This window comes from Kogia breviceps, chromosome 4 (assembly GCF_026419965.1).
Source record: "Kogia breviceps isolate mKogBre1 chromosome 4, mKogBre1 haplotype 1, whole genome shotgun sequence".
Lineage (NCBI taxonomy): Eukaryota > Metazoa > Chordata > Mammalia > Artiodactyla > Physeteridae > Kogia > Kogia breviceps.
The window spans coordinates 147,135,040-147,154,475 of record NC_081313.1 but is presented as its reverse complement, the minus strand read 5'-3'; the positions used below and the strand labels follow the sequence as shown (position 1 = coordinate 147,154,475).

The following is a 19,436-nucleotide window of genomic DNA, read 5'->3' as shown; positions in this document are numbered from 1 at the left end:
GCTTCAAAATCAGAGACTCAAACAATGAAGCCAACTTGCCCAAGTATTCATCAAATATTTACCAAGGCTTATGATGTCATGACAGTTAGACCCTTTCTTGAGCAAACAAAGGTTTCTGGCTTCCTCTGCAACTAAAAATAATGAACAGCTCCCACGTGATCCAGCTGTGTGTTCCAGAGGTAAACTAGCAGAAGGGGCAACTTAGAAAAAGTCAAGGTCAAGGCACCATTCCACTGTGAGAGGCAAGTGGAGAAAGACTGCAGCAGGTTACGTTCACCAAAGAAGCAACAACACGAGGAGCCATGCAGGTCTCCCCAGATATTCCAGGCTTCAAATGTCGCACCCTATTCTGTTCATCAAGCAACCTTTATAGTCTACAGAAGTTTTCAAGTTTTCTGAGTAGCTCCACCCAGTTCATAACAATTACCCTGCCAGGTAAATTACCCAGCATTGAGCATTTACGTTTGTCAATTGGTCTCTCCTCAATTGACAATCAATCCCTAAAAGTTTATCCAGTGTTAGATGGCATATCTGACAATTCAGTGAAAGGAAATTGGTCAAGTCCAACAATAGACTGCCAAAAGAAAGAAACAAATGTCTAATCACAAAACTACTACAACTAATTACAAATAGTGATTAGATTCTAAAGAGATTATCTCCTAGGTAGATTTTAATAGAAATCTTGAACAGTTTTTTTGGGAGGGGTGAAGATACCCTGATGATTGGGTAATAACAGAACATGACAAAAACACTAAAAATTTTCTGCACACACAACACTAACATTACAAGTCTATTCAGAAGGAAATACACCAGAAGAGGAAGATAGAATTTTAAAAAATAATTTACAAGGGATGCTCTTTATTACTTTTTATCAGTTCTAAAATATCATCCTCCTTTAAAAAAATTTAAGACCGGAATGACAGATTATTTCCTTCACTGTTGTAAATACTGCAAATTTATCAGCAGCGCTAAGTATCAACATAATTTTTCCTTAAGCTCAAACACATAAGGGAGCACTAAAAGAGATTATAAACCTCATTTGACCTGATCTTATAAAAAGTCACTCTGGCTGTCTTCAGTCCTGTTCTGTCTCTAGATAGGTTTCCACAGTAGGCTTGTGTCACTTGGTCCATCTATAAGAGGTCGGATAGGGTAGTCTGTAGTAACCGCCAGGATACCACCTTCTGTTCTGCGCTGCTTGACTGGCATTTGGCTTTACATTCCAAGAGTACCTCCTGTGTAAACGGTCCTCTCCGTGGGGACCAGGAGGAGGAATATGGCCTCTCTGGTAAATGTTCTGATTCTGTGAAAATTTTCTTAAACAAAAGTAATACACCATTATTCGTTTTCATCAATATACATAATAAGCTTTATAAAATTATACATAGATACTCTGGTTCTACTGTTGTCTACCTGTGTGATTTTAGCAGATAAAATTTCTTAGCTTTTGGATTTTGTAGTTCTTTATAAAATAGAGCTAATAATACCTTCCATCTTCATGGATTGTTTTGAAGGTAAATTATGATGATATACTTCAATTACCCACCACAATGCCTCGGCACACTGTAGGTTCCCAGAAGCCTTTCCACCTTTCCCTATAGAGATAAATGCGCATATACTATTCTAATCAGATACATTCTCTCCAAGTGTGGCAAGGTTGACATGAAACAGAATAAGCTATTTATTTTTGAAACCAGGAGCCTACTTTCACTTTGTAACTAAATACATATATAAATTAATTATAACATGTAGAAATTCTAACCATGGCATATGCAACAAACTTGGAAAGTTAAAATTTAATTGTTTCAAAAGCAACATCAGTAAATCTAATATAATCATACAAAAGAAAATTTGGAAATCTGAGAAAAGTAAACACCCCCCAAAACCCCTCAATCCCACTTAATCTAAGTAAACTGGTTAATATTTACTTTTGGTCTTTTTCCCCCTAGCATCTTGTTTAGACTGCTGAATCATAACCTATTATTTTCACTTATCATAATAAGTAAGCTATCACTTTCAATGGCTTTATAAAATATCATACTATGGATATAATAATTTACTTAGCTATTCTTCATCGTTAGAAATGCAAACTGCTACCAATTTTTCCACTACTGTAAAAAATGCTGGGATTAACATCCCAGAACATATACAACTGTATCCGAAGCCCCTAGTCCAGGGTCTGATACATAGTAGGGAGTTTGAGGAATGTGCTGAATGATTAAATGCATGTAGATTTTTCCATATTTTTAAGTATTTCTGTAACCTCATGGCGGAATTACTAGGTATGAACATTTTTATGGCTATTACAGTTATGTTTCAAAAGGGCTATATCATTTTTCAGCGCCCCTGGCAACATAAGCAACACCTGTTTGAAATGTTTACATCTGCTAAAAATGCCAAACATCTTTTTGAAAACTGAAAGTTTACAATGTGCTAAAGTACTTTATTAACTCATGTAATAATCAACAACAATCCCAAGGTATATGTTATTAAATTTTACTTATAATATTATTAACATTCCCATCTAACTGGTAAGAAAATAGGAATTTAGAGATCTTACTCAAGACCACATACAGGGTGAACAGCAGAGCCAGGATGCACACCCAGGTCCAGCCGGACAATCAATACACTGGACTACCTTGTCAAACACTTGCTAAATTAACAGCCAAATAGCAAACACTGTTGTTGTTTTAATTGTATTGAGGTTTTTCCTGTTTCCCAAGTAAAAGTATGTTTGTGATTTATGTGTTCAACCCCTTTGCAAGTTTCTCTACTGGAATTTTACCATTTTCCCTATAATTTGTTTTACTCTTTAAATAAAGCAACCTTCTTTATTCTGAAGACTATACCACTATTAATGCAGCCTAAGAATGTAAGATCCTTTCTGACACTCACATCAAATTATTGGTTTAAACTAAGTTTAAGAATCAATGAAAATTTCTAAGTGCTCTTCCCAACTGCCCTTGAAAAATCACCTATTCCCCCTCCTATACTTGATTTTCCAGCCCTAAATGCAAACTATGGAACATACAATACCTCCTGGTTGACACTGATCAGCAAGAAAACACCAGTTCTTCACGGTATAATGTGTTTGCACTAATTTATAGTATTAATTTCTATTTCAATTCTAGAAAAAGTGAAAGCAGAGATACCTTTCTGATTGCTGCAAATCTTGGGTCTGGGTATGGAAATGCCGAGATGTTAGGTAACCTGGGGTCCGAGGTAGGTTATACTTCGGTCCTTGGTTAACAGACTTATTAGCTGTGTGAACTGGTTCCATCATGTGCTCTGAGTCTTCAAAGCCACTTGTTCTGGATACACTGGAATCCCGATTCCTCAAACAGCATGTTTCCACAAAATATTACTGGTCTGCAAATTCAGTAGCCAATTTAGGACTATATTTTGGCCCGTGAAAATAACAATTCCATCCGCCCCCCCCCATTCCTATTTGTTTAGGTTTCCTCGAGCAAGTAAACAAGGTACAAGAAGAAGGGATATGTGCAACTTAAATGATATAAGAATAGATCTTCCTAACCACAAATATCACATATAATATGCAACTTACTTTCTGATGGGACCATTCTGAAGGTCTTCAATGAAGTTTTGTCTTTCTAAGCAATGTCCACGGCTCCTATTGAATACTGAGGAGTGGATGAACTGTTAGAATAACTGTACAAAGAGCAAATCTTTCCCAGAGAGAGCAGTTCAAAGCTGAAATCCAGGGACTTCCCTGGTGGCACAGTGGTTAAGAATCCGCCTGCCAGGGGGCTTCCCTGGTGGCGCAGTGGTTGAGAGTCTGCCTGCAGATGCAGGGGATACGGGTTCGTGCCCCGGTCCGGGAAGATCCCACATGCCGGCGAGCGGCTGGGACCATGAGCCATGGCCGCTAAGCCTGCGTGTCTGGAGCCTGTGCTCCACAATGGGAGAAGCCACAACAGTGAGAGGCCGCGTACCAGAAAAAAAAAAAAAAAACAGAAAAAAAACCCTGGGGAATATTAAGAGACCTAAAGGGAAGTAAAATTTTGAAACTTCACTTGAAGTAATAAAACACTGATTCCAGTAGGCTATGGTAAGTTACATATGTATAGTGTAATGCCAAAAGCAAGCACTAAGAAAACTATGCAAACAGCATACACAAATGATTATAAATAAATTAAGTTAAAATGGACTTACTAAAAAATGTTTAAGTCACCCACAAGAAGGCAAAATAAGAGAAAGACAGGATTGAGAAACTAATGTAAAAGACAAAACAAAAAATAAAATGGTAGACCTAATCTTTAACATAGCAATAATTACATTAACTGTAAATGATCCAAATAACCAAATCAAAGACAGAGATTGGAAGAGTAGATTAAAAAATCACAAGCATGTTGCAACTATATACTGTCTATAAGAAGCTTACTTTAAACATCATGATATAGGTAGTTCAAAGTAAAAGGATGAAAATGATATATCATGTGAACGTTAATCAGAAAAAGCAGGAATGGCTATATTGATATCAGATAAAGTAGATTTCAGAGCAAAGGAAATTATTGGGGGCAGAGGGTCATTACATAAAGATAACAGGAATAATCCATAGATGACCTAGTGATACTAAATGTGTGTGCACCAAACAACAGAACTTCAAAATACATGAAGCAAACACTGAAAAAGGTAAAAGGAGAAAATTTTAAATCCACAATTATTATTTGACACTTCAACACAGCAATTTATAGAACTATCAGAGAGAAAAATCAGCAAGGATATGGAAAAAATGAAAACATTGTCAATCAGCAGGATATAACTGATGTTTGAAGAACACACTCAATAAGAACAGAATACATATTCAAGTGTCCGTGGAACAGTCACTCATATACCATATACTGGGCAATAAAAAAACATGAGTAGAATTAAAAGAATTAAAATCATAGAGAGTATGTTCTCTAGCCATAATGGAATCAGACTACAAATCAGTAACAGAAAGACAACAGGAAAATCTTCAATCACATGAAAGCTAAACATCACAATTCCACATAGCTCCTGGGTGAAAAAGACAGCATCAAGGAAAAATTATTTAATGCATAGAATAAAAGAAAATGGAGATATAACAGATCAAATTTGTGGAATGAAGTGAAAGCAATGCTGAAAGAGGAGTCTATAGCACTAAATTGGGAAAGGAAATATTTCAAAGCAATAATCTAATTTTCTATATTAAAACAGTATAAAAGGAAGAGGAAAAACACTAAACAAGCAGAAAGAAGGAAATAATAGAGATGAGACAGAAATCCATGAAACTGAAAACATCGAAATAGAGGGGAAAATCAGTGAAACAAAAGGCTGGTTCTTTGAAATAAACAATCTAATCAATAAACATCTAGCAAGACTGATAAAGATAAAAAGAGAGATGGCACAAATCACATATATCAGAAATGCAACCAGGGATACCATGACATATCCTGCAGGTTAATAAGGGACAAGCTATTATGAACAAGTCTACACTATATATTCAAAAATGTAGATGAAATGGACCAATGCTTCTACACCCCAAACTACCAAAACTCAGCCAAGATGAAATAGATAATCTCAATTTTCCTGTAACCATTTGAAACACTGATTTTTCATTTAAAAACTCCCAAAAGAGATCACCTCTGTGCTTTGTGACCACCTAGAGGGGTGGGATAGGGAGGGTGGGAGAGAGGGTGATGCAAGAGGGAAGAGATATGGGAACATATGTATATGTATAACTGATTCACTTTGTTGTAAAGGAAAAACTAACACACCATTGTAAAACAGTTATACTCCAATAAAGATGTTTAAAAAAAAACTCCCAAAGAAATATTCAGGCTTAGATGTTTCACTTTTACCCAAGACTTAAAGAATTAACACCAATTTTACATGAGTAGATAAAAGACAGAAGTAGAGGGAACAGTTCCTAATGAATTTTATGAAGCCAGTATTACCTTGATACCAAAACCAGACAGGGATAGTATAGAAAGAAGAAAACTACAGACCAATATTTTTTATGAATTGGCTGCAAAAATCCTCATCCAAATATTAGTAAATTAAATCCAGAAATATATAAAGAGAATAATATACCATGATCAAGTGGTATTTATTCCAGTTATGCAAAGTTGGTTAAGTATTTGAAAATCAAACAGTGTAATCCACCATATCCTATAGATTAAGGGGGGAAAGTCATGTGAGCCTATCCATTAATGCAGAGAAAGCATTTGACAAACTCCAATCCCATTCATGATTTTAAAGAAAGAAGAAAAAAAACTCCAAGCAAACTAGGAATAGTTTGAAACTCATAGAGATGATCTACAAACAACCTATACCAACATTATATTTAACTGTGAAAGACTGAATGCTTTCTCTGTCAGATCAGAAACAAGGCACCGATATCTGCTCTCACCACTTTTATTAAATATATTACTGGAGGGTCTAGTAAGAAAATAAAGCAAAAATAAATAAATAAATACATAAATTTAAAAGTTAAAGTTTTAAAAAGTTTATTTAAAAGAAAAAAGGACTATTCCTACTATGTAAAATAGGAAGGAATATATCCTACTGAGTGTTGAATAGTAATATATCCTATTATATTGATTAAGGAAAAGTAAAACTGTCTCTATCTGAAGATGAGATGAAAATCTAAATGGAGAAAATGCCAAAGAAAACACAAAAAGCTTGAGAAATAATATTAGTTTGTCAATGTTTTAGAGTACAAAATCAACACAATTTTATCAAATTATATATTAATAACAAATGTGTAGAAGCTTAAATAAAAATATGTGATGCCATTTACAACTGACCTAAATAAATACTTAAATATAAGCCCAATAAGACATTTATAGGACCTGTATACTGAAGATTACAAAATGCTGATGAAGAAAAATTGAAAAGTCCCAAACAAATAGGGAGACATACCTTGTTCATGGATTAGAAAACACAACGTAATGAAGATGTCAATTCTCCCCAAGTTAAGAGGCTTAACACAATTACTGTTTAAATGCCCTCAAGGTTTCTGTGGATATAGACAAGCTTATTCTAAGATTTATATAGTAAGAAGAGGCTGAAGAATAGCTAAAACAATTTGTAAAGGAAGATTAAATTGGGAGGAATTAACCTACCCAATTTCAAGATTTTGCAGTAATGATGGAGGGTAGATACATAGATCAATGGAATGGAATAGAGAACCCAGAAATAGACTGACATAAATACATTTAATTTGTTTTTGACAGCAGTGCAAAAGCTATCAAGAAAGAATAGACTTTTCAAAAAATGGTACTGAAACAGTTGGATATCCCTCAACAAAAACAGACAAACAAAAAATGAACCTTAACCTAAACCTCCACACCTTACACAACAACTAAATCAAAGTGGATCATAATCGTAAATGTAAAAGCAGGACATTTTTAGGGAAAAAAAGGAGAAAATCTTTGGCGTCTAGAACTAGGTGAATAATTCTTAGACTTGACATGGAAAATATGATCAATAAAAGCAAAAACTGATAAACTGGATCTCATCAAAATGAGTTAAAAATGCTTCCTAGAAGATCCTTTTAAGTGGATGAAAACTCAAATTACACAGTGGGAAAACATATTTGAAAATCCGATATGAGACAAATGACTTGTATACAAAGTCATTTCTCATATACATATATGTCATATACAAAGAACTCTCCAAACAACTTAAAAACATCCAACTAGAAAAATAGGCAGAAGACAGGAACAGACATTTCATGGAAGAGAATATACACATGGCAAAGGAGCACATGAAAAGATGTTCAACATCATTAGCCATTAGGGAAATGCAAATTAAGACCATAATGACATATCAGAGAATAACTAAAATTAAAGTATAGTGACAATATCAAATGCTGGTGAGTACGTAGAAAAATTACATCACTGGTGGAAAAATAAAATGGTTTAGCCACTCTGAGAAACAGCTTGACAGTCTCTTTTCATCCTAAAAGTAGATTCACCCTACAACGCAGTAATTGTACTCTTGAGCATTTATCCAAAAGAAACAAAAACTTAATGAAGTTCCCACAGAAACTTACATAGAAATGTTCCTAGCAGTTTTATTTTTAATAGCCAAAAACTGGCAACTACCCAAATGTCTTTCAATGGATGAATGTGGAAACAATTTGTGATATGATAAAATCTTACGATAGAATACTACCGAGCAACAAAAAGGAACAAATTATTAATATAGGCAAAAATTGAAATGAACTTCAAGGGAATGATGCCGAGGGAAAAATTTAAAAGGCCAATCTCCGAAGATTAAGTAATTGATGATTATGTTTACTTATTATTCTTAAAATAACAAAACTGTGGTGATGGAGAACAGATAAGAAGTTGCCAAGGGTTAGAGATGGGGGTAGAAGGTACAGCGGGGGAACTCTGTGAGGCTTTTGTGGTCCCAGGACAAATAATACAGCAATCTTGGTTTTAATCCCTAAAGATTTTTAAAAGCAATTCCTAATAAGAGGTGTCCAGATATTTAGCAATGGCAGCAGATCAGAGGTATAGCTCCCCAACATGACAACTTCAAAAGGGATCCTACGAATTCAATGCAGATGTTGATTTTAAAAAGGCCAGTCACAATACTTAAATGGTATATATCTTAACGCTATTATTCTAAGTATCCAGCTATACCAGAAGGACTAGCAGGATTTTCTGTACATTCAATCTTATTTAAGACAGTAAATCTTATAAGACAGTGAAAAAAAGAAAAAGAAAACAACACAAACCTCAGCTACTGTTGGATATTCTCACAGGAAGATGAGGTGAAAATATGTAGCCGCGGTTCAAAAGCTTAAGCGGTGTCACCTAAATTTGGCTGCACATTAGAATCATCTGAAGCACTTTTTACAAACCCTCACACCGACGGTTGGTCATCCTAGAGCAATACAATCATTTTAAATCTCCCCAGACGACGCCAATGTCTAGCCAGAACTGAGAACCAGTGGACTAAGCAGAAGGGGATGTTTCCACAAAGATTTCTTAACAATAAGTCCTTTCACCCAATCAGATTTACCTCCCCACAAAGGGGCAAACAAGGCTAGATGTTGTCCATACTTGCTTAGCTTTAATTAGCACTTGTGACTTGCCCAGAACCTAGATCGTGTTTCCCCTAAATTTCATGTTATTGCCTAAGTTTTTCAAACCCAGGGCTAAGGGCTTTGCCGGGATGAGATTTTAAGTGCTCACACAGGGGAAGTCCCTGGCAAACCAGGACAGCGGTCACTCTACATTGACATGTAAAGCATCCTCCATAACCCTGCCAGTGCTCCCAGATACTAGTCTGTGCCAACCAGTGGAGCAAAGGCGTTCTCCGTTACTACCACGGCACATGCTGCTGGACTTGCCTTGGCTGGTCCCGATCTTTTCCAGGCGCCGCTCCCCTTCCCCTGCTGGTGGACGCTTTGGCCAGCTGACAATGCAGATATGTTCAAACTTTAAGGTGAAGAAAAATCATCTGGAGGGCCTGTTATAACAGAGATCACTGCGCCCCACCAGAGTTGCTGATTCCATAGGGCTGGGACAGGGCCCTAAAACTGGAATATCGAACACATTATCAGGGGACGCTGCTAAAGCTGGTCAGGTTGTCACCGAATGCAGGTTCGTGTGTCTGAAGCACAGTGAGGCCAAACATACCTAAAGGTTGGAGTGTGGAGCAGAGACAGGTTTGTTGCAGCATCGAGCAAGGAGAGGGGTTGGCCCGTGTTCCAAAAAACCCTGAAATCTCCAAAGGATTTCAGCAAAGCATTTTTAAAGGCCAGGTGAGGGAGGGACGTCCCAGGGAATGTGATTACCTCGTGCACAATCCTCTGACTGGTTGATGTTGAGGCCACAGGGCAGGTAACATTATCCATCCTTAGGTGCCAGAAGGTCTGGGGGCTACGTGCTCATGATCATCAAGGAGTTAATTTCTTCCATTGGGTGGTGGTTTTTAGCATCTGAAAACCCAAGAAATATGCCTGAGATACTATTGTCTGAGTACTTCAGAGAGGAACTACAGCAGAGGAGATGGGGGATGGGTCTGTCCTAGGAAGGCCCCATAGGGTACTGCTTGCTTACAAGGGGACCATACTTTGAGAACCACTGCTCTACTGGCTTGGAATGTTAAGAAAGTAACGGAATAATCCCTCCCCAGATCTAGATTCTAGTATCGCCAGCTATTCTGGTGGGGGGAAGGGTAAGTTTTGTCCTTGCTTGGACTTCTTGTTCATTTATATAGAAGCCTATTTGAGGCAGTGCGCTCGGCGGTCCTGCACAGCTGTCTTTTGCTTCAACGGTGTTTGCAATGAACAGACCCAGGGACACTCCTTGCTCCAGCCCCCGACCACCCTCCTACCTTTCTTCCAGTCGCAACCTTTAGAATCAGCCACTCACCTATGCTCAGCCTCCAGGACAGGCCAACACCGTTTTGTGAGCTTAAATCCTTGTCACTGATCAACCACAAGTTCCCAGCTTCCTCAGAATTATTCCATCGAGGTGGAGGCCGCTGTCCACCGCCTGTTCAGCCTGTATCTGTGGACACTTACTTCTCTCTGAGCTTCTGTTTCGACAGCAGCAATGGGACTCTGGACAGTGTGGGCCACATTTGGCGCCAACTGGCTGAGGAGGAGTGCGAGGGCGCCCAGCGCCTCTTGAAAATGCAAAACCAGTGCTGTGGCCGCGCCCTCTTCCAGGATGCGCGGAAGCCTTCTCAACATGAGCGGGGTAGAACCCAGGACGCTGTGGAAGCCGCCATTCTTAGGGAGAAGAACCTGAACCAGGCACTATGGGATCTGCGCGCCCTGGGCTCTGCCCGTGCGGACTCCCACCTCTGTGACTTCCTGGAGAGCCGCTTCCTGGAGGAGCAGGTGAAACTCATCAAGAAGATGGGCGACCACCTACCTGACCAAGCTCCGCAGGCTGGCTGGTCCACGCAGGTTGTGCTGGGCGAGCATCTCTTTGAAAGGCTCACCCTCGAGCACAAACAGGAGTCTCTGAAGTCCAGCGGCCTCTGAGGAGCCCCTCTGGCGTCAGAGCTTCCGCCTGAAGCCCCGCTCTGCAGCCACGAGGCAGCTTTGTAACCGCCCTGGAGCCCTCTCCCAAGCCTTGGACCAAATGGAAACAATAAAGCTTTTTGCAGAAGAAAAAAACAGCCTATTTGAAACACAAACAGAATTATGAGAAAAAAAGAAATATATATATATATATATACACACACATATATTCACGTTCTCTTAACATATGAATTGCCCCACTTTATCTGTGTGAAATCAGTTTGTTCCCCTCATTGGGCTGGTTCTCAAGCTTTGCTGCTCATTTGAATTCCCTAAAGAGCTTTTAAGAAAAACATTGGCGTCTGGGTCCCAGCCCCAGAGATTTGGATTCAGGAGGTGTAGGGAGGAGCCTGGCACGGGGAGGTCTCAGAGGCCCCCAGGTGATTCTAATGTGCAGCAACTTTGTGAACCACCTCTTGGCTTCAAGCCAGCTAGCAATCAGATATTAAATCTAAGACACATGGGCTAGTGCGTGAGCTCCGTGGCTAGGTGTATTTCATTTTCTTCTTCCTGGAAGATTCGTGCCAGGGAAAATGATTGATAGTTGTAGTACTTCTCTGAAATGGATTGAAATTTCCAATTAGCGTGAACAGGGGACGGTGAGTGGGTGAATGCAATAAGGTGTATCATTTACGTATTGCCCTATGTGTATGGCTAGAAGCTTTTGCAACTGAGGTCTGCCCTGCTTTTCATGCTAATGGTAATGCTTGTCCTCCTAATGCAGCTGTAAACTTTCTAAGCCCATAGGTAGACAGCATCACAAAATATTTACCCCTCCCCACTGGCCCACTCTCAAGCTTCACTCCCCTTCCCCAATTCACAAATGTACATCAATGTGCTTGAGACCAATATCAACATATTGACCTTCAATTCTTCTACTTTGCAGCTTCCCTCTTATCAGGAGATGTCAGCATTTCGTGCAAGGACAAATGCTTGCCTCTTGGTGACTAATGTAGACAATGCCTCCAAGAGGCAAATAGCCCTTAGGGAGGGGGAAAAAGTCTTTCAAAAAGTTGACGCCCAGAGGAGGCATTTTCAGTCATCTCAGCTTAGAGGTCAAATATCCAAAAATTTTTTTAAAAGGTTAAAAAGAAGAAGAAGAAGAAAGCAAGGAAGAAAAGAAGGAAACAATTTTCTTATCTCATAGTAAAAAGGCAGTTTTCCTTAAAAAAAAGACTTAAGCCTTAAATTCTCTTTCCTAATCAAAATGTGCTTTTCCTTCTTTAGACCATTCCTCTTATATCCTGTATTATTCATGATGTTTAATTCTTGAAATAGCACGTGGCTGAAAACAGAAGCTCACGTCTTGTCCACTATGAATTAAATCTTTTCCTAGGACCCGTCTACAATGTACAATTTGGGGTCTGCCAACATAAGTATTTTCTCTGAAATAAGTTACAGCATTTTGCCTTTGCAATATATAGTGATACAATATATTGTTAACACAATATAGTTAATATAGTCAGTATAGTCAGTACAACTATAACGCACGTGATATGATGCCGCTTTGGTGATTTTCTTCATCCATGTAATTCTGAAATTTGACAGTATAGTTTTCATTTTCTAATGAGCTGAGTATTACCTTTGCAAGGATAGAAAAATAAAATAAATTCATAATATTCTTGTGTGGTTTGTCCCTGGGGTGGATTACCATAATGGGGGGATATCTGAGCCTTTCCCCAAGTCATTAAGAAACCTCCAGCGAGCAGCCCCTTGTCTTCTCCAGGGAGTGGGGGGAAAGGATCTTTAATCATCATAATCCTGGGAGGAGAAATCTCAGAAATAAGACAACTGCTTCTGTGCCTTGTTGTTTTGCAGAATAGCAATGATTGCTTTAGCAGCTTCTATTGCCGTATGTGTACAATAAGTAGATGAACATGAAACTGAATGAACGCATAATAGAAGGATAAACCCACCCAGCTTAACAAATCCACTCTCTCACCTGCTGTGCCCTGAAACATGAAAGAATCACGGGATCATAAGGATTAATAAAATAACAGTCTCTGTTAACAATATTGACAGGAGGTATAAGGATAATTTGTCCGATTTGGGACCAACAGCTTAACCGCTTAATTCTTTTTTTTAAGGGCAAATCATTCATGTATTGTTTAAAGATTGCAAGAGAACATCTGAATTTCGGGAGCACAATTTAAATGTTTTACTTTTTTGATGAAGCAGAGTATAATAGAAAAAACAATTAGTTTCCAGTAATATCTATATCTCTATGCAGAATTAAGTCTTCCACAGACATGTTACCTGGAAACAAAACCCTGTTACAATAAGCAAAGCTTCAACCAGAGCGGCTACTTTTCGGGCCAGGGGAAAGGTTCATCCCTATAGGAGGATGATGTGCTGTGTAAAATGGCTGCAAGGTCACAGCCTTGAGGGCGTTGGAAGCCTATTATCCTATTCCACATTAAGTAGTTTGGTGAACTTCAAACGTCCGTTCATCTGCAACCAAGCTGGCAACCTTTAACTGATATTTCAAGCAGGTAAAAAATAAATTAAAAGAAATCCCTACACTGATGTTCCTTCATTTACACTGTTAAATGGTTCATTAACATGTAATTCTGTTTAAGAATTACATTTGAGACTCCTTGCTCAGATTTTGGATCACAGTACAAATCTTTCAGAGATTCAAGTTCTGATTAATCAATAATTTGTCAGCTAGGATACATTCAGGCAACAGCTGCAACTACAGAACAGGTGCACTGCCTCAGCTCCTTGAAAAGACAAAATCTTGCGCAATACTAGCAGAAAAAGTATCTGTTACCAGACAGCATATGTGCAGTACAGCAAGACAAAAACATATATTCATATGTTGGCTTGTTTAAGCCTCAAGCCCTCGATCTTTGTTGAAATACAATAATTTCATTCCTATGGTTTTCAATACCAAAAACGCAACCTCCAGGAGGGCTAAAGTCTAATTTGTACTCCAAACCAAGTAGCAGTGCAGTTTGCTACTACTGAGGCTGAATCCATAAAGACTTCAAGACCACGTCCAGAAGACAAGTTATTATATATAATACCCTAAAAGTTCTGAAACATGATTATCATATACAGAGCTGGTCCTTCAGAGCTTTTTACCTATAACATGTTTTTTGGTGACAGTTATTTAATGTACTGGAGATAACTGTGACTTACCGATCAAATAGTTGAATACTTAAACTTACCTGGGATTTCATTTCTGCTGAAAGAAAAAGGAAGAACAGGACTCACTTAAAAAAAACAAACTTTAGAAATGAAAGTAAAAATGTTACCACACACTGTCACTTTTGGAGGCAGCATACAGGGGCAGTCAACAGTAAAACACTGGTGAAACAGGTCAAAACTCTAGGCCCCAAATCCATTATTATTATCATCGGTGACAGTACCACCACTGCGCCCTTCATAATTACTCATCACTCCTAAGATTCTTCACTTGGCACCAGACGTTGTGTTTAAGAGAAACACTCTGGGAGGTTTTGAATCAGACTTGTTTTTTTGTTAGCCAAGTTACAGGACAATTTTTAACGTGGGGAGAAGGGAAGAAGGAAACGGACCAGAAAAAGAATTTAAGCCATCATCTAGAAACCAACAGAGCACCGATAGTTCCAAACATTATGTCAGACACTAAAATGACTGATCTAGGCTCAAGTGGTTTATAAAACCTATAAAAAGACTACACCAGCAAAGTCCCCATTTATCTGTAGAGCTCAGAAACTAAAACAAGGAATATTTTAGCTTAAAACCTTATCTCAAGAGAATCATATACACTTCACATGAAGAAAAATACCTGAAACCAAACATTTTTAAAAGCTCCAATACCCAAAATATAAGAAAAAATAATTCAGAAGACTCAATCAATCCCTGATAATCAAAAATGGCTGGGCAATCTCTATCTCCCTTCCACACTTACCATCCATCCCATGGAAGACCAAGGGAGATGAGACCTCCCAGACGTACGCAACACTTGGCCGCTGCAAAGTTCTCTGGAGACTCCTTGCGGAACAGCAGCTTCGCATCTCTTGTGTCTCTCCCTATCATGATCATGCAGGAAGCAAGGAGGCTATGCTACAAGGCTGTGCTATTTCTTATCATTGTCTGTCACCCATGTGCAACACGGGTGTTGCACAGAGAAGTAAAAAGTTGTACAGAGAAGTAAAAAGTAGTTCCCTTCCCCCGGAACGTTGAGGCTGACGTACAGGGGTAATTCTCCCATGCACACAGTCATTACTTAGGCCGACTCAGTGACTTCAACAGGCTTCATCATGTGATCAGGTTTGTTGCCAGCTGCATAATGCTCCCACATCTGTAGATAGAGCTGCTCTAGTTCCATTGTGTATTGTTTGGTGTTGAACAGAGGGCTAGATATTCTCTGCTTCCAGAATTTGCCACGAATTTTCTTCAGGTATTCTAGGTCAGTTCCCAGTTTCACAGCTATGTCTTCATAGTCTTGTCTATTTTTAGCAATAAGCTCAGGACAGCCTAAACAAGTGAGCTGGGAAGCTGCAACTCGGGAAGCGAGAGTCTCTCCTGGCATAGTCACCATGGGTGTCCCTGCCCAAAGGACATCCATCCCTGTGGTGTGTCCATTACAGAGTGGAGTGTCCAAGCAGACATCAGCCAGCTGGCCTCTGCGAACATGTTCCTCTTTAGGAGCAACAGGTGAAAAGATGATACGGTTCTGGGGAAGGCCCAGATTTTGTGCGTACCGTTGAATATTAGGTTCTCCTACTGCTGGAAAACGCAACAGCCACAGTACACTATTGGGAACACGCTTCAGAATACTTGCCCACATCTGCAAAGTAGGTGGGTCAATTTTATATAACTGATTAAAGTTACAGTACACAATGGCATCTTCCGGTAACCCGTACTGAGAACGTGTGGTTACAATAATGGTACGGGGAACCTCCTCTCCAGTGGCAGCCTTATTGTTGATCTGGGGAGTTGCCAGTCCATTGCTAATACTGAATCCATTAATTGTTATCTGAATTTGTCCTCTGTTAATCATGTCAATAACTGCTTCTGCAATAGAATTCATAGAAATGACAGGCATATTAAGAGCCGTATTACTGCTGTCTGTGTTGTCTTCTCCATCAGGACATTTCATCTTGACTACTTTCACATCTGGTAGACTATCAAGAAATGCTTTGAGGTCGATGCCATTCAGCACAATCCGATTGTCATAAATGTGCCCATTGGACTTAAAATCGATGACCGCTTTTTTCTTCAGGTGAGGGAACATATTAGCGTGATCACCAATAAAGAAAGTACGGGGCATATAAGCCAGTTTCTCAGAATACTGCTCAGCAACTTCAGCAGGTGAAGTTTCCTGATCAGTGATGATATAATCCATGAAAAGCGCGCCACTAGTCCCAGGGTACCCCAGCCACATTGCCTGAATAGGAGCTGGCCTGAGAGCAAAGAGTTCATTTCGAGCACCCCTGGTATAACCATTCATATTTACAAGGATGTGTATACCATCTTGATGGATGCGATCAGCTGCTTTTCCATCGCATGGAATCTGAGAAAGATCAATGAAATGATGGGCTTCTGACATCACCTTCACTCGGAAGTTTGTGCCATCATCTGGGCTCAGGGCATAACAGAATACCTCAAATTTGTCAGAGTTGTGCATGCCTGGAATAGACTGCATAAGATGAGAAGTAGGATGATTCCCAAAGTCAGAACTCACGTATCCTACACGCAGTCGGCCACCACTGAGCCGCAAGTCTTTTGGATGTTCATACGGTGGTTTGTGAAGGACATTTATATTATCCAAGCAGGCGTTCCCATGCCTCTCAGCGATAGCCTTTCTGAAGCCATGAGAAAGAGGATACAGCATACTATGATGAGGTTGCACGGAAGGCAACCTGTTCTTCTCTAACTGGTCAGCCACAATGCCGACCAACTTCTTCATTCGCTCATCATAGTCTGTCCAATCACAGACAAGCTGCAGGCAATGAGCCAAATTACAATAAGCGTCAGGTAAATCAGGTTGAAGTTTCAGAGCGGTGCGATAAGAAGCAATTGCTTCTGGAATATTCCATGAATCCTTGTGAATGGCAGCCAGATTGCTGTGGGCATCCACAAATGCAGGGTTAATCTGAATGGCACGAATATAACACTGCAAGGCTCCCTGGACATCCTGCATCTCCATTAGAGTGTTTCCCATATTATAGTAGGCCTCAGAAAAGGTAGGACTGATTCGAATAGCCTCCTGATAATGCATCAGAGCTTCCTGCAGTTGTCCCTGCTGCTTCAATACACTTGCTAAATTTGAATGGGCAACAGCAAACTCTGGGAAGACTTCTAAGGCTTTATGATACAAGCGAAGTGCCTCTTCAATGTTTCCCTGTTCTCTTTTGATATTGGCTAGGTTATTCAGAGAGTCTGCATGGGTGGGGCACAGCCCGAGAGCTGTATTATAACAATCTTCTGCTTCGGCACCACTGCCCTTCTCTTTGAGAGCGTTGGCTAGGTTGCAGTAAGCATCAGGGAAATGGGGTTGCAATTCAATAGCTCGCCTGTAGGTGTCTATTGCCAGATCTATCAGGCCTTGCTCATAGTATGCATAAGCCAGGTTGCCATGTACCCCTGCATGATTTGGGCTCAAGCTTAGAGCAAAAAGGTAAGCTGCCACAGCTCTGTCAAAAATCCGTGCCTCTTTGAAGGCATTTCCTAAATTGATATAAGCATCCAGAAAATGGGGGTCAAGGGTGACAGCCTTTTCAAAGTGATGAATTGCAAGCCAAATCTCCCCTTGTGCATTGAAAACACAGCCAAGATTACTCCAAGTTACTGCAAAGTTCGGTTGCGTCTCAATTGCTTTCAGATAACATGCCTTGGCTTCTTCCAAGCGACCCAGGGCTTTGAGCAGGTTCCCCAGGTCACTGAGAACACAGTACAAATCAGGATTGCACTGAAGAGCAGAGACGTAAGCTTGTGCTGCCCCTTCCAAGTCACCTGCTGCTACCAAAGCGGCTGCCAGGTTAATATAACCATCGATGAAATCTGGCTTGAGATGCACTGCATACCGGTAATGCTCAATTGCTTCCTGCAACTGCCTTCCTTCTCTGTACACATTCCCCAAATTCGAATAGGCTTCTGCCAGAAGAGGGTTCTGTTTGATTGCCAGAGTACTAAAGTGGGCAGATCTGTCCAGACTTCGACACTGGAAGTGTATAGATGAAAGTAATAAAAGTACATCAGTATTGTCTGGCTCTTGTCTCCAGAGCTGCATGCAGTATCTCTCAGCTGCCTCAAAATCTCCCGCCTGATATTCTCGATGTGCCAACTCAGCTAACCCTTGGAAGGTTAGTTTCGTTGGCTCTGTGCTGTCGGCCACGTTGCCCACGGAAGACGCCATCTGGAGCTTCTGGAGGGAGAGAGAAAAGGGGATCATTGAGTCCCGCTGCCGCCACTACTGGCAAGAGTGTTTCTAGAGGGAGCAAATACGAGGGCAGCAGCCATACCACTGCTTTGACAGGCTTAAGCAGCGGCAACAGTTACAGGCACCGAACCTTAGGAACTCTGGTTGGCCATCTACCTCTCACGGTCTTGAAATCTTAATTCTTAACCCTGCCTTCTTCCACCATTTTTTCTCCGATTCAGGGAATAAAAATTACCTATCCACTTGCCTTAGAAGAAATCAAAAGTCAGTAGTAGTCCAAACACGTTTTAAAATTGTGTTTTCTGTCCAGTTGGAAATGAAATAGATGATTGAATTTTCTTCATCATTCATATAGTCAATGTGGAAAACATTAGTGCCGTGAATTTCAATACAGTAAGATGAAAAATTTTAAATTGGCCTTCCCAAACCAGTAATAAGTAACCGGTATTGTATATAATGCTAAAATCTTAGAGACTGAGCTTGATATTTATTTTATTTTTTTTTTTTGCGGTATGCGGGCCTCTCACTGTTGTGGCCTCTCCCGTTGCGGAGCACAGGCTGTGGACGCACAGGCTCAGCGGCCATGGCTCATGGGCCCAGCCGCTCCGCGGCATGTGGGATCTTCCCGTACCGGGCATGAACCCGTGTCCCCTGCGTCGGCAGGCGGACTCTCAACCACTGAGCCACCAGGGAAGCCCCTATTTATTTACTTTTATTTTGTCTGCGTTGGGTCTTCAGTGCTGCGTGCGGCTTTTCTCTAGTTGCGGTGAGCGGGGGCTACTCTTTGTTGCGGTGCATGGGCTTCTCATTACAGTAGCTTCTATTATTGTTCCACAACTCTATGGGTTGCTTTTTAGGTCCTATGAAGAACCCTAGAAATTAGTTCATGTAATTATAGGTTTTTGCAAAATTGTCAGAAGTGAGATATTTTAACTTCCATCAGGTAAGACCAGCGTCTCTTTCTTTGCCAATCTTTCTTCTATCATATTCAGCTACGTTGGATCATACTGGAATGGCCACAGG

At 40.0% G+C, this 19,436-nt stretch overlaps 1 protein-coding gene and 2 long non-coding RNA genes across 7 annotated transcripts in view; 1 reads left to right on the top strand and 2 right to left on the bottom strand.

Moving 5' to 3' along the window:
- Positions 1-19,436, top strand: part of LOC131755486 (uncharacterized) — a 50,265-nt gene that overhangs the window by 30,075 nt on the left and 754 nt on the right. The window lies entirely within an intron of this gene.
- LOC131755504 (uncharacterized) lies at positions 897-9,637 on the bottom strand. The gene is made up of 4 exons (XR_010840372.1): positions 9,353-9,637; positions 3,566-3,641; positions 3,153-3,369; positions 897-1,316 (listed from the first exon to the last, which is right to left on the bottom strand). It is a non-coding gene; the product is annotated as an uncharacterized lncRNA (long non-coding RNA).
- The window catches only part of LOC131755773 (UDP-N-acetylglucosamine--peptide N-acetylglucosaminyltransferase 110 kDa subunit-like), a 66,732-nt gene continuing 61,411 nt past the window's right edge, over positions 14,116-19,436 (bottom strand). For 2 of the 5 annotated variants that reach the window (XM_067032150.1, XM_067032149.1), the window contains exon 2: positions 14,870-18,398. In XM_067032150.1, the coding sequence (XP_066888251.1) occupies positions 15,255-18,398 (3,144 nt within the window). In that variant the 3' untranslated portion in view covers positions 14,870-15,254. Of the gene's footprint in view, positions 14,229-14,869; positions 18,399-19,436 lie in introns of those variants that run through there. The other 3 variants (XR_010840327.1, XR_010840328.1, XM_067032151.1) reach the window with 3 other exon arrangements.